This window comes from Dendropsophus ebraccatus, chromosome 1 (genome assembly GCF_027789765.1).
Source record: "Dendropsophus ebraccatus isolate aDenEbr1 chromosome 1, aDenEbr1.pat, whole genome shotgun sequence".
Lineage (NCBI taxonomy): Eukaryota > Metazoa > Chordata > Amphibia > Anura > Hylidae > Dendropsophus > Dendropsophus ebraccatus.
Genome location: NC_091454.1, coordinates 166,482,321 through 166,495,968, shown reverse-complemented (window position 1 = coordinate 166,495,968; position 13,648 = coordinate 166,482,321). Strand labels below are relative to the sequence as shown.

General features: G+C 40.7%; 1 protein-coding gene across 1 annotated transcript in view; it reads left to right on the top strand.

The window, feature by feature from the left end:
* Positions 1–13,648, top strand: part of IL16 (interleukin 16) — a 60,085-nt gene that overhangs the window by 32,860 nt on the left and 13,577 nt on the right. The window contains exons 12-17 of the mRNA XM_069983802.1: positions 508–911; positions 3,442–3,565; positions 4,490–5,537; positions 10,331–10,505; positions 11,406–11,507; positions 12,289–12,529. Of these exons, the coding sequence (XP_069839903.1) occupies positions 508–911; positions 3,442–3,565; positions 4,490–5,537; positions 10,331–10,505; positions 11,406–11,507; positions 12,289–12,529 (2,094 nt within the window). The remainder of the gene's footprint in view (positions 1–507; positions 912–3,441; positions 3,566–4,489; positions 5,538–10,330; positions 10,506–11,405; positions 11,508–12,288; positions 12,530–13,648) is intronic.

Sequence of the window (13,648 nt, the reverse complement as noted above, 5' to 3'; positions counted from 1 at the left end):
AGTTAAAAAGGAAGACAAAGAGATCTCTGCTTTACTGCTCCTGCACTGATAACCCTTGACCTCTGGCACATTTTCCTACTTGATTGCAGCAGCCCAGGGGTTATCAGAGGAGTGAAGCAGAGATCTCCTTGTCTTCTGCATATTAACCTTTTTTTTTAAGTTGCAGCATGTAAGTGAACACTGGGTCACTTACACACTACAGTACATAAGGGGTTCAGCAGAAGGAAATAGGAGACTCTGATCTTCGCTGTGCAACCCGGGCCCCTCTCTTGCAAAGGCCCCATAGCAATTGCCTACCCTGCCTCTATGGTAGCTACGTCACTGATGCTACCACACACATTGGTCCCCTAAAAGTCACATATTTTTGTGCAAATTATTTGAACAAAATTTTGAGACTTTTTGACTCAAGAAGTGAAGACTACTCCATTAATAAATTCTCCCCTATGACTATGTTCAGTCTGCACAAAATGAGATGTATATGTAACTTTAGATATACTTTCATTTCAGGAGATAAAAAAATGTTCTCATGCTCCCATGGGAAATACCAATGTGACCACTGTATAGAGAGGTATGCAGCATACTTATATTACAACCGGAGGGAACAGAAACCAATGGTTCGCTCAAGCAGTGACAGCAATTATAACCCCAGATGTGCCAGTCCAGACACCTACCATCTGTATGATCTAAAGAACAGGGTACATAGCCTGGATGTGCCTGTGCAAACAGAGCAACACTATTCTGCCCCTGTAAGCATGGACGACCATTCACCCATTCACAGTGAAGCTCAGATGACAACTCAGGTTCTATGTAAGAAAATGAGTGGACACTCAGGAGAGATCATAGTGAAGAAGCTGCCATCAAAACCAGCTCCACCACCAAGGAAATACTACAAGCAAGATACCAAAGACGATGTAAGTCCCATTATAATCCACCGGTCTCTGGTTTGTATTTATCTAATTACATCTTATGGAAATATACTCAAGGGAACCTCTTTTTCATTTTATTAAAGATGTTTTTACTATTTTTCCGTCTTGCTGCAATTAAAAAGAATGTGTGTATGAAATATCCCCATCATGTTCACTTAGAAGTTACAATGTACAGAGCGTATTCTATAAAACTATCATTAATACTAACAAAAACTGCACAGGATGCGGTTTGGCAAAGGAAGTTTGAGCTTTACACATAAAATGACTTTAGGGGCATAGATATGCCTGACAGCTTATATAAACTGTGAGAAATTGCTTCCTCGCTATGTACTCATAAGAAGTTTCTTTGTTGTAAGAAGAACTGTTGATTTGTTGTACAGAGAGAGGACGTTATGGCAATATAGCATTAAAACTGATTGAAAATTGACGTGGCAAATTATTCACTCTTTTTCTTACCGATTTCAACATATCTGCTTGCCGTTAGTGAATACAGATACTCTGGTCCATATTGGGGATCAAAGGCTATCCTCTGCTTAAACTTCTTTGTAAGATTTAATTTTAGGCAGGCAAATCTACATCAGCTACACAGCAAGAGTAAAAAAAAGGTTTATGCTGATTGGTCTTGTCTACATTGGTAGCCTATATTCACACAACGTTATTTCAGCTCCGTATAAAATTATGTCCGTCATTTTGAGTCTAAAATAACGGATGTTATTTAGCAGCCTAGCCTTCCCTTAGTGCAATGACCGGTGTTGGTATATTATTCTAGTTTAGAATTACTAATTGCCCTTTGGCTGTGGCTTAATTGAAAATTCCATTGAATTTAATAGTAAAAATGGAGAAAGAACGGTGACAAAAGGAAAACTGTTTGTGAACAATTAATAAAAAATGTCCGTTGTTTGCAAAAGACGTCCGAAAAAAAATGATCATGTTCATTATTTCGATGTCTGCGGTAAAAACGTCCGGTATTCAATGCATTGTGTGCATTGGACGTCTGTCTACCCATTGACTTTAATGCATATCCATTGCAGTCAGTTTAATCGCAGTCGTTTTTTAAAATATCAAAATTGGACGCCTTTTCTCTATTTTTGACATTGTGTGAACATAGCCATACACTGTAACAAGCTTCAGCTCTGTAAAAGGGAAATAAAGGTGACAGGAGAGAAGTGAGGGCCCTGATCACAGGAGCCTAAAATCCATAAGGGAAATAGGGGGGCACCAGAGAAGTGAGGACCTTAAACACATGATGAGAGAAGGCCCATTCTACATTACCTAAATAAATAAGACTCAAATTCAACTTTTGGTGAAAACTGGCCACGATGCTTTATTATGGGGTTACTATTCAATTCATCCATAAATAACTTTATTAACCAATAAATATAATAATATTTCATAAACAGACATCAGCATATACCCGGTCCACAGAGAAGGGCTCAGTGACCATAACCCCCACTAATGAAGCATTGTGACAATAGCAGGAACTCTTTTAACAAGGGGGGGTGGGCGGGGCGCTGTAACTGTACCTCACAGGTCTGTACTGTAGCTGCTCCTCACAGAGACTGACCCTCCCACACTGGAACATAGATAACAGTATCCACTCCTTCCCGCTTAGATTCACACAGCCAATCAGGAGGCAGCTCGCACATCAGCCCAGCAACCACCTGGCAGCAACCACCTGCTAGAATAAGAAAAGGAAGGGAGGGGGGGGGGGAGCAGAAACACATAGAACAGCCTAAACAGCCTAAACTAAATGTCCTTAGGGTCTCTGTCATCATGTGCCCCCAATGCAATGGCATAGGGGTCATTTCAAGAGCTTTCAATCTATGAGGAAATAAGCATTATTTTGCACAATGGACCAGTCATCTTTATACTACATAGAAAAGATTCACAGAGATGGGGGGATGTGGGAGAAAAGGGTATCTTAAAGGGTACTTGTCACTATACATATGTCCTGACATTGCTGTGCAGTTGCAGCTGATACCGGACGATTGGGTTGCCATGGAAATGTCCCATACCTGGCAAGTTCTGTGCACAAGCCCTATTAATTATAATAGGTCTTGTGCACGGACTCACCGGGTGTGGGGTGTTTCCACAGCAACCCAATCTTTCAGCATCGGCTACAACTGCATGCTGATCTTAGGAGAGAAGCACAGTGACAGGAACCCTTTAAGAAGACACACAATGTGGACAGACTGTATGAACATAGTGGTAATGTGCAGATTCCATAAAGAGGATACCTTCATCAAAACAGAGAACAAGGCAACATACCTGCAAGGCTGTTATCCTAACCCCTGCAGAAGGTATATTGGCAAATCATTTGTGCTACTACTAAGTGACAGTAAACTTTACCAGTGAAAGTACCATTCACATTAATGGACAGTAAATACTATGGAGACTATGCATAACCATTAGATCAGGACCTGTCTGGCAAGAGAACTTGTACCCAGAACAGCACTTTGAGAAAATCTTGTGGTTTTCTGAATACTGTTTCTGACATGACAGCATTGTTTCACAGGAAGCAGGAAACTTGCTGCTAAGAGGAAACCAGCAAATGACAGCCCACAGAGTGCTAGATACAACAGTATCATCCACTGAATCCTCGCACACAACGCCTGGCGAACGAAGGTCTCCAGACACAGGTATGTCACTGGACGATGGCGCCTCAGTCCGGCACAATTCTACAGATACCGGCATCACACTGGGCTCCTGCATGACAATATTTCCATACCTAGCATGACAAAGTATCTTAATGGTGCTGATTTACTATATATCTATACTATATACTATAATGGAGTCTGATTTACTATATATATATATATATATATATATATATATATATATATATATACTACATAGTTACATATATTACTTTTAGTCAAATAATTTCTGAATTAGCAACCTTGCCAAAATCTACAGCTTAAATAATGATGATGTCTATACATTGTTGTAGCTCACATGACTATACATTGTTATAGATTTTCAATGTAGAGGGTTTAAGCTCAAAATGTAGGGGGGGATAGATATCATCCTGATAAGATATGATGAGTGTGAATTAGGTGTCTGGCTTCAATCACACATTTGTAGTGCTTCATACTGTAATTCATGGAGCACTCCCTTGAAGATAGTGACCCATGCTGCATTTGCAGGTCCACTCTGGGACCTGTACCTTTTTATTTTGCAGCACGGATCATGGCCCCGTACACATGTATGGATGTATGAATGGAGCCATTAAAATGTTTTGGTCCTATGTTCTGTCCTCTTTGGGCTAGAAGCTGCTTCTAGTCCTGCACCCTTTGGCTATGTTCACACAATGTAATTTTTTTTTAATAATCACGGCCGTTGTTGCTGATTTGCACTACTGGCTAGGATCATCTGACACTGACACGGCCTGATCACAGAACAGTCAGTGTCTTACAGCGTGTGAACCCGGCCTTTATGTATATACCCCTGGTTATTTTTATCACAGTAACAATATTGCTCGTGACTTTTTCAAAATAATGCTGATATGTCTAAGAGATAGTATCTCCTAAGAGTATATCATTCATGTTTCTAATGTTCCATAGGAATTCCTATTGTTTCCCATCACAAGCCATTATTAAGGCGACAGGCCCGTGTTGACTACAGCCTTGATACACCAGCAGAAGATCCTTGGGTCAGGATATCTGACTGTATCAAAAACTTATTCAGTCCCATATTATCTGAAGACCACAGCCTAATGGATCTGGATGGAAGCATGGGCACAGGGGTGGATAGCACAGCTGCTGCTCAGTTAGATCGTGGGCAGCAACAACCTCAGAGCGGAGACTGCAGTTCTCAGACATGTAGAAATGAAGAAATGGGGAACTTGAAGAAAGGCCCGCCTGTAGCACCCAAGCCAGCTTGGTTCCGTCAGAGTTTAAGAGGGTCAAAGAATGGAGACAGAACGGCAGACAGTGGCCATCAAGTTAAACCCAGGGAAACCAGTAATAGTTTTAGACCACAATTCTCCGGTAGGGTATCATCAATCAAACAGAGAATAAGTTCATTTGAAACCTGTAGTGCACCACAGCCATCAACCAAAGGGAATGACAGGCCCAATGCTCGAAATTCAGTCCAACATGAAAAACCAACTAACAAGGAACTAGAAGTAGAATGTGTAACTGTATCGTTCAATAAGGTCACTGTCAACTCAGTTGAAAGTCAAATTAAAGAAATTAGCGATCCTGTCATAGTGTCTCCCGTGGACAAGCATGAAAGCTGTGAGTCACACTCTCCACCAAAGATATTGACTACAAGAAGAACTAGCAGTACTAGTAATGAACTCCAAAACCACTCTTCATATACAGAACTCACTGAGCCCCTACCATATAAGACACCAAGCCAGAGATCAAGGAGTTATCCACTGACCTCCACACCATCCATCGATAACAGCAAGATATCAGAGAACTGCAGCAAAATCTACTCAATAAGCAACCAAGTGTCCTCTGCCCTTATGAAATCCCTGTTGGCTTTTCCTCAGTCCCCAAGTACCCATGGAGGTGAAATATGGCAATTTGAGGCAACTACTGGAGAAGATGTCGGACCAGCTTTATCAAGTGAAAATCAACACAACGATACAGGATTTTCAGTAAAGTAAGAAAAGTCTTTAATGTTACATAATAATAGATGTAATAAAAGCTTTATTTATCATGATCGCTGATATTCAAAGCATAGAAAGTATTATCTACACCCAAGACATGAGAAGTATGGAAACCAATACTATGAATTAAGTACAAGTACATTGTAGTATAGAACATTGAGTAAAATATGACATAGTAAACTGCAATGTATTAAAGTACCATACAGTAAAGTTCAATGTGGTAACAGCAGGGTACAGTAAAAACATATAGTGCAAAAAGCATCAACTAATGATGCATGTGCCTATACTCTTATAAGTCTTGTCTAGTGGAGAGAAAGGGGGAGGGAGAAGTACTTGGGGTACAGGAATGTATGGTGGGGGGTGGAAGGGGGGTTTATAATTGAGGACCAAGACCAACTGTATACGTTTTAGCCACTGATAAGATGTATGTACAAATTCAATCAACTAGAAGGACACAGCTCACACCATAAACTTACATTAGAAGGGGGAGCCAGAGAAAGTCAAAGTAGTCTGTCAGTTGGAACCTGATAACTTACTTCACGTGTAGAGTTTTTAGCTGCGTGTTTTTGGCATTACTCCTGCTTGTTTTTGGGTTTCACACTGATTCCAAATGACAAAATATACAACAACACTCAGCTGAAAACACTCCATGTGAATGTACCCTAAGGCTAAGTTCCCACAACATCTTTCTCTGGCTATTGCACCGGCGCCTTCGTTTGGACGGCTGTCATTTTGGGACCAAAACAAATCTCTCCAAAAATGCAATTAAAAACCTTGCAAAAAGCACAGCAAAAATGCTGTGTGTGCACAAAATGCTGTGTGTGCAGATTAGTACTAGAGAGCCTAACATTACCTTGTATAATCTAGTATGAGCATTTATTTGACAAATCATCAGGGTTGTGTGCATACCATCACATTGTCACTGGGCTATTTCTGTTACTTCTCCGGATACATGGCTGCCCTGTCAGTGTCTTCAGAAGTTTTCCCAAATACATACTGTATATTATAGGCAAATACAGCTATGCACAATCAAAATAAAAAGAATTGTACCAACGCACCATACAGAGTGAACATTGGAGAATGGGGATGGTTAAGGTTAAGGTCCACAAAACCCCACATGTTCCGTCCTGTCATCAGATTTCCTCAGGGGACCCCTGGCCCCATTTTTGCTTTGTCCCTCTTTATTTGTTTTCACATTGATTTGATTGCACTTTTTTTTATAGAATTCATTACTTCTGTATTGCTGTGTTTGTACTTTGGTACGCTACATGCACTTGTTGCCTTAGCTCTTTATTATTGATTGTTTGTACATGGTGACAGGCTTTCTGATTCATTTCTAAATTGAAAGAGATCTGTCTTATTTCAGCAGTCCCACAGTGAGGAAGTATTAATTGTTTTTATGAGATGGGACTATATATATGTGGGTATTGTGTGAATATTTATCCTGAATAATAAGGGCTATTGACTTCATCCTGGCATGGTGTTTCTACATTGCTTCATGCCCTTTCTCTTTCTCCTGGCTTTATAGCTTTGCACTGTGTGCCAAATTTATATTACTCTGTGCTGAGGCTGTACATAACTTTAAACTTTTCTGGATGTTTCATATTTCCCCATTTTCCCTACACTTCTGTAATCTACCCTACTGCTGATCTTGAGAAAAGAAAGACAGGTAGTAGCATGAAAATGGATATGTGCTTTTCTCTCAAACAAAACAGCTGAGTCACCAGCAGGGCCGTATTACCAGCTGATGCTGCCCTAGGCACTAAACCTGAAGACGCCCCATCTTCACTCACTTATTGGCATCAGGATTGGTAGATTTGTAAGTAATAGCTCCAGGCGTCACATTTAACACTGCCACACCAGACCTGAACAATATCACCATACTGTGACTGTATAACACCGCCATACCAGACACCTGATCATTAACACCATACTGTGACTGGATAACACTGCCACACCAGACCTGACCAATACCACCATACTGTGACTGAATTACACTGCCACCCCAGACCTGACCAATATCACCATACTGTGATTGGATAACACTGCCATGCCAGACCTGACCATTATCACCATACTGTGACTAGATAAACCCACCATACCATACCTGACCAATACACCATACTGTGACTGGATAACACCGCTATACCAGACCTGACCAATAACACCATACTGGGACTGGATTACACTGCTACACCAGACCTGACCAATATCACTATACTGTGACTGGATAGCACTGCCATACCAGACCTGACCAATACCGCCATACTGTGACTGGATAACACTGCCATACCATACCAGACCTGACCAATACCGCCATACTGTGACTGGTTAACACCGTCACACCAGACCTGACCAATACACCATACTGTGACTGTATAACACTGCCATACCAGACCTGACCAATATCACCATACTGTGACTGGATAACTGCCATACCAGACCTGACCAATACTGCCATACTGTGACTGGATAACACCGCCATACCAGACCTGACCAATACCACCATACTGTGACTGGATAACACCGCCCTACCAGACCTGACCAATACCGCCATACTGTGACTGGATAACACCGCCATACCAGACCTGACCAATACCACCATACTGTGACTGGATAACACCACCATACCAGACCTGACCAATACCACCATACTGTGACTGGATAATACTGCCTTACCAGACCTGACCAATACCGCCATACTGTGACTGGATTACACTGCCACACCAGACCTGACCAATATCACCATACTGTGACTGGATAACACTGCCATACCAGACCTGACCAATACCACCATACTGTGACTGGATAACACTGCCATACCAGACCTGACCAATACCACCATACTGTGACTGGATAACACTGCCATACCAGACCTGACCAATACCACCATACTGTGACTGGATAACACCACCATACCAGACCTGACCAATACCGCCATACTGTGACTGGATTACACTGCCACACCAGACCTTACCAATATCACCATACTGTGACTGGATAACACTGCCATACCAGACCTGACCAATACTGCCATACTGTGACTGGATAACACCGCCATACCAGACCTGACCAATACCACCATACTGTGACTGGATAACACCGCCATAACAGACCTGACCAATACCACCATACTGTGACTGGATAACACCGTCACACCAGACCTGACCAATACCGCCATACTGTGACTGGATTACACTGCCACACCAGACCTGACCAATATCACCATACTGTGACTGAATAACACTGCCATACCAGACCTGACCAATACTGCCATATTGTGACTGGATAACACCGCCATACCAGACCTGACCAATACCACCATACTGTGACTGGATAACACCGCCATAACAGACCTGACCAATACCACCATACCGTGACTTGATAACACTGTCATACCAGACCTGACCAATACCGCCATACTGTGACTGGATTACACTGCCACACCAGACCTGACCAATATCACCATACTGTGACTGGATAACCCCACCATACCATACCTGACCAATACACCTTACTGTGACGGTATAACACCGCCATACCAGACACCTGACCAATACCACCATACTGTTACTGGATTACACTGCCACACCAGATCTGACCAATATCACTATACTGTGACTGAATAACACCGCCATACCAGACACCTGACCAATACCACCACACTGTGACTGGATAACACCACCACACCAGACCTGACCAATACCACCATACTGTGACTGGATAACACCACCACACCAGACCTGACCAATACCACCATACTGTGACTGAATAACACCGCCATACCAGACCTGACCAATACCACCACACTGTGACTAGATAACACTGCCATACCAGAACTGACCAATACCACCACACTGTGACTGGATAACACCGCCATACCAGACCTGACCAATACCGCCATACTGTGACTGAATAACACCGCCATAGCAGACCTGACCAATATGACCAATACCCCGCCCCCCGCCCCAACCCTCTTGAAAAGACACCAGATTTACTGGCAAGTCTGAACTGGAGGTGGGAGACTAGAAAAACTAAAAAAAAAAGGTGCTGCCCTAGGCACTTGACCTAGTTCCTATTCCAGTAGAACTGATTTATAATACATCTGCCAACTGAGGCTGGGATCCTAAATAGTATTTTGATCAGTATTTTCTTGATATTTTGATCAGTGTTATTAGCCTTAACTAAGAGTAAAACTAAAACACCGAAAAACTATAAGAAAAGTTTAACACTTGATATGTTTTTGTAACACTTTATATGTTTTGGACCCATTCATGGTTTTGGTTAAAAATACTGACCATAATACTGAATCATACAAATACTGATCATACTATGCATGAACCCAGCCTGAGGCAAAGAATATGTCAGCACACCTGAATTGCTTAGTTTCTGGGATTTTACTTAAAGCTATAGACACTGGGCACTAATTTTGCAGAATGTAGCAACTTTATAAATAGTCTTTATTTAAAAAAAAATCCTACCATTTAGCTCCTGCTCCAAGAAGCACTTTCCGCTCTTCCAGTGTTAGAGAAAAGAAAAGCGTTTGTTGCTCAGATGGTAGACAGGGTGTGGAGAAACCCTGAAGGAAAACTCACACATGCTGGAAAAAGAGAGGGAAGCAGAAACAAGGCAGTTTGCAAAGAAAAATCATATACAGTAGGCTGTGTACATGTACAGAGACAAAATAGAGCTCATACAGCACACTGTCCATAGTTTTTAAATAGTTTTTGTTAAAATCAGTTCTGCTACAAACCATCTCATGAAATTATATTTTTCCTTCTCATAGCCTTTCAGAGCTGAAGGGGTATAGTGCGGGAGAGATAGAAAGGGAGAAGGAAGAGAAGAGTTTTCTGCCTTCTACAAGTGCTGGTGCCGGCCAGTCCGTCATTTCACTACTTCCCCCAGAAGAACTGTCCCAGCTCATAGAGGAAGTTAAAGGACTGGATGAGAAAACACTGAAGGTAATGTATTTTAAGTTGTTCTGCACTTAGTTCCCTTTTTTGTTACACAGTGTTGACAAAAATACACTTATTTTATCAAATAAGACCAAAGGGGTTTGCCTTATCAATGCTCTTAGTATCAAAGAAAAAGAGATGTATATAATATATAATATGTATCAATAATTAGTCACAAACTTTTTTAGAGTCTATATTAGACCCCATGGTTGTTTTCAGCAGTCTATATGAGCTGCAATGTAGAGCCATTTTTCTATGTCAGGCATGACGTCTCTGCTAGAGATGAGCGAATTTACAGTAAGTCCGGGTGTGAGAAACCCTGAATCCTCGGTATCTTATCCCTGGTGGCTGGAGAAGATGCATGCAACCCTAGGGCTGCCTGGAAAACATGGATACCGTTTTTCCCGGCGGCCTAGGGCTGCATCCATCTTCCCAAACTGTAAATGCTCTCATCTCTAATTGTTGCATTGAATGGTGCGTTTAAACGGAACGAATATCATTCGAATTTTTAACGATTGCATTTGAGCGATAATTGGTTCGTGTAAACACAGTGAGCGATCAAGTGATGAGCGAAATATTGTTCATTGTGATCCTTCAACATGTTCTCAAATCGTCCTTGGTCGTTTGCTAAAAATTTGCACATCGATTCGTGTAAGCAGTCTTTCACAGATTCCCCCTATGTGTGAGATGGGCTTAAGCAATCTTAAAATGATCGCAATAGCGACTTTTAAACGATTTTTTACTTCGTCTAAATGCTGATCGTTATAAAAACCAAACAGTTGCTTCAAAATTGTTAAACGATGAATTGGCCGATTAATGCTCAGTGTAAACGTAGCATAAGCCTACAGTATATCTGCTTTCAGATGTATATGTGTAATCGCATCTGTGTATACTTTTCTATCCCAGCAATTTGATGACATCCATGTGGTGGTCCTCCACAAGGAGGAAGGCATTGGTCTAGGTTTCGGTCTTGCAGGAGGAGCTGATCTGGAAAATAAAGAAATCACTGTATGTATTTATGAATTCTATGAAAATTGTTATTTCTATCAACCACAAGCTCTTTTCTTGAAGAGTCCCTGCAAATCATTCTTGTGCTTTTGTTGTAACAAAACATTTAGACTGCTGGGTGGTCCAGTCCTGTAAGCCTGAGTACACTACTACTTCATATAAGTAGTAGTGTTGAAGTGAACTGAGCTGCAATGTAATACCACATGCAACCTGAAGACAGGGGTGGTGATATTGTTGGGGAAAAAATTGCTATGCTTTTTCTAATTCTAGCTAACCCATAGTTATATCACTGGGCACAAAGGAAAAAGGTCAAACAACTAAAAAGAAGAGTTACATACTTATGGCCGTGCAGTATAGTTTAGGACAGTGCTTCTCAAACTTTTTCTACTGGAGCCTCACCCAACAGACCAAGGCAATGCCTGGGCCTCACCAGACTGACCAAGAGGGTGCCTGGGCCTCACCATCTGTGGTGAAAGTCAATTTAAAAGCTGAAAATAATGCTAGGACTACCTTTCAACTGTCTCCCAAGCTGTAGATAATAATACAGCAAGTATGAAATACATTATTAATGTTGCTAAAATGGAGATTTTGGAGGACTGTGCAGATCATAGTTACTTTTGTGAAAACTGGCTCACCAACGGGCCTCACCAACAACTTAGGGGGAGCCTCACTGGTGAGGCCCGCCTCACAGTTTGAAAAGCACTGGTTTAGGGTGTCCTATTTACTAACCAATGTAAAACAGTAAAATCCCTTTTCTAACTGCTTGGGTTTCTGGTTGCAGGTGCACAGAGTTTTCCCAGACGGACTGACTGCTCACGAAGGAACAATACAGAAAGGAGATAAAGTTTTGTCTATTAATGGAAAATCACTGAAAGGCGTCAGCCATAAAGAAGCTACAGAAATTCTGCGCCAGGCTCGCCATCCCAAACAAGCTGTCATTGTAGTAAAGAAAGAAAAAGATGGAGGGCAAGCTATGGACACAGCGGAAGCCTGTGGCCTCTCTGATGACTCTACACTATCTAGTAAGTAAAGAGCTCACCCTGAACATTACACCAACAAAATTACATTATTTACTATATAGTGTGTACTTTGTGGCAGCAGTAGTAATACTACTACCACCACTATTTCCAACTACTATTACTACAAATACTACCATTATTCCGATTACTACTACTACTATTGTAGTAAGTTACTACTATTAAGTTACTACTTCTACTGTTAAAACACAACTACTATTACTATTACTATTGCCACTACTATTGCCTAGTAATACTAATTCTACTACTACTATCACTAATGCTATTATTATTAGTTACTACTTCTCCTGCTTTTACTACTACTACTACTACTACTACTACTACTACTATTACCTATAATTAGTTACCACTTCTTCTAGTTTTACTACTACTACTATTACCTATAATTAGTTACCACTTCTTCTAGTTTTACTACTACTATTACTAGTTACTACTTCTCCTGCTTTTACTACTACTACTACTACTACTATTACCTATAATTAGTTACCACTTCTTCTAGTTTTACTACTACTACTACTACTACTACTATTACTAGTTACTACTTCTCCTGCTTTTACTACTACTACTATTACCTATAATTAGTTACCACTTCTTCTAGTTTTACTACTACTACTACTACTATTACTAGTTACTACTTATCCTGCTTTTACTACTACTACTATTACCTATAATTAGTTACCACTTCTTCTAGTTTTACTACTACTACTACTACTATTACTAGTTACTACTTATCCTGCTTTTACTACTACTACTATTACCTATAATTAGTTACCACTTCTTCTAGTTTTACTACTACTACTACTATTACTAGTTACTACTTATCCTGCTTTTACTACTACTACTACTACTATTACCTATAATTAGTTACCACTTCTTCTAGTTTTACTACTACTACTACTACTACTATTACTACTTCTACTGCTTTTACTAGTACTACTACTACTATTACCTATAATTAGTTACCACTTCTTCTAGTTTTACTACTACTACTACTATTACTAGTTACTACTTCTCCTGCTTTTACTACTACTACTACTACTACTACTATTACTAGTTACTACTTCTCCTGCTTTTACTACTACTACTACTACTACTACTACTACT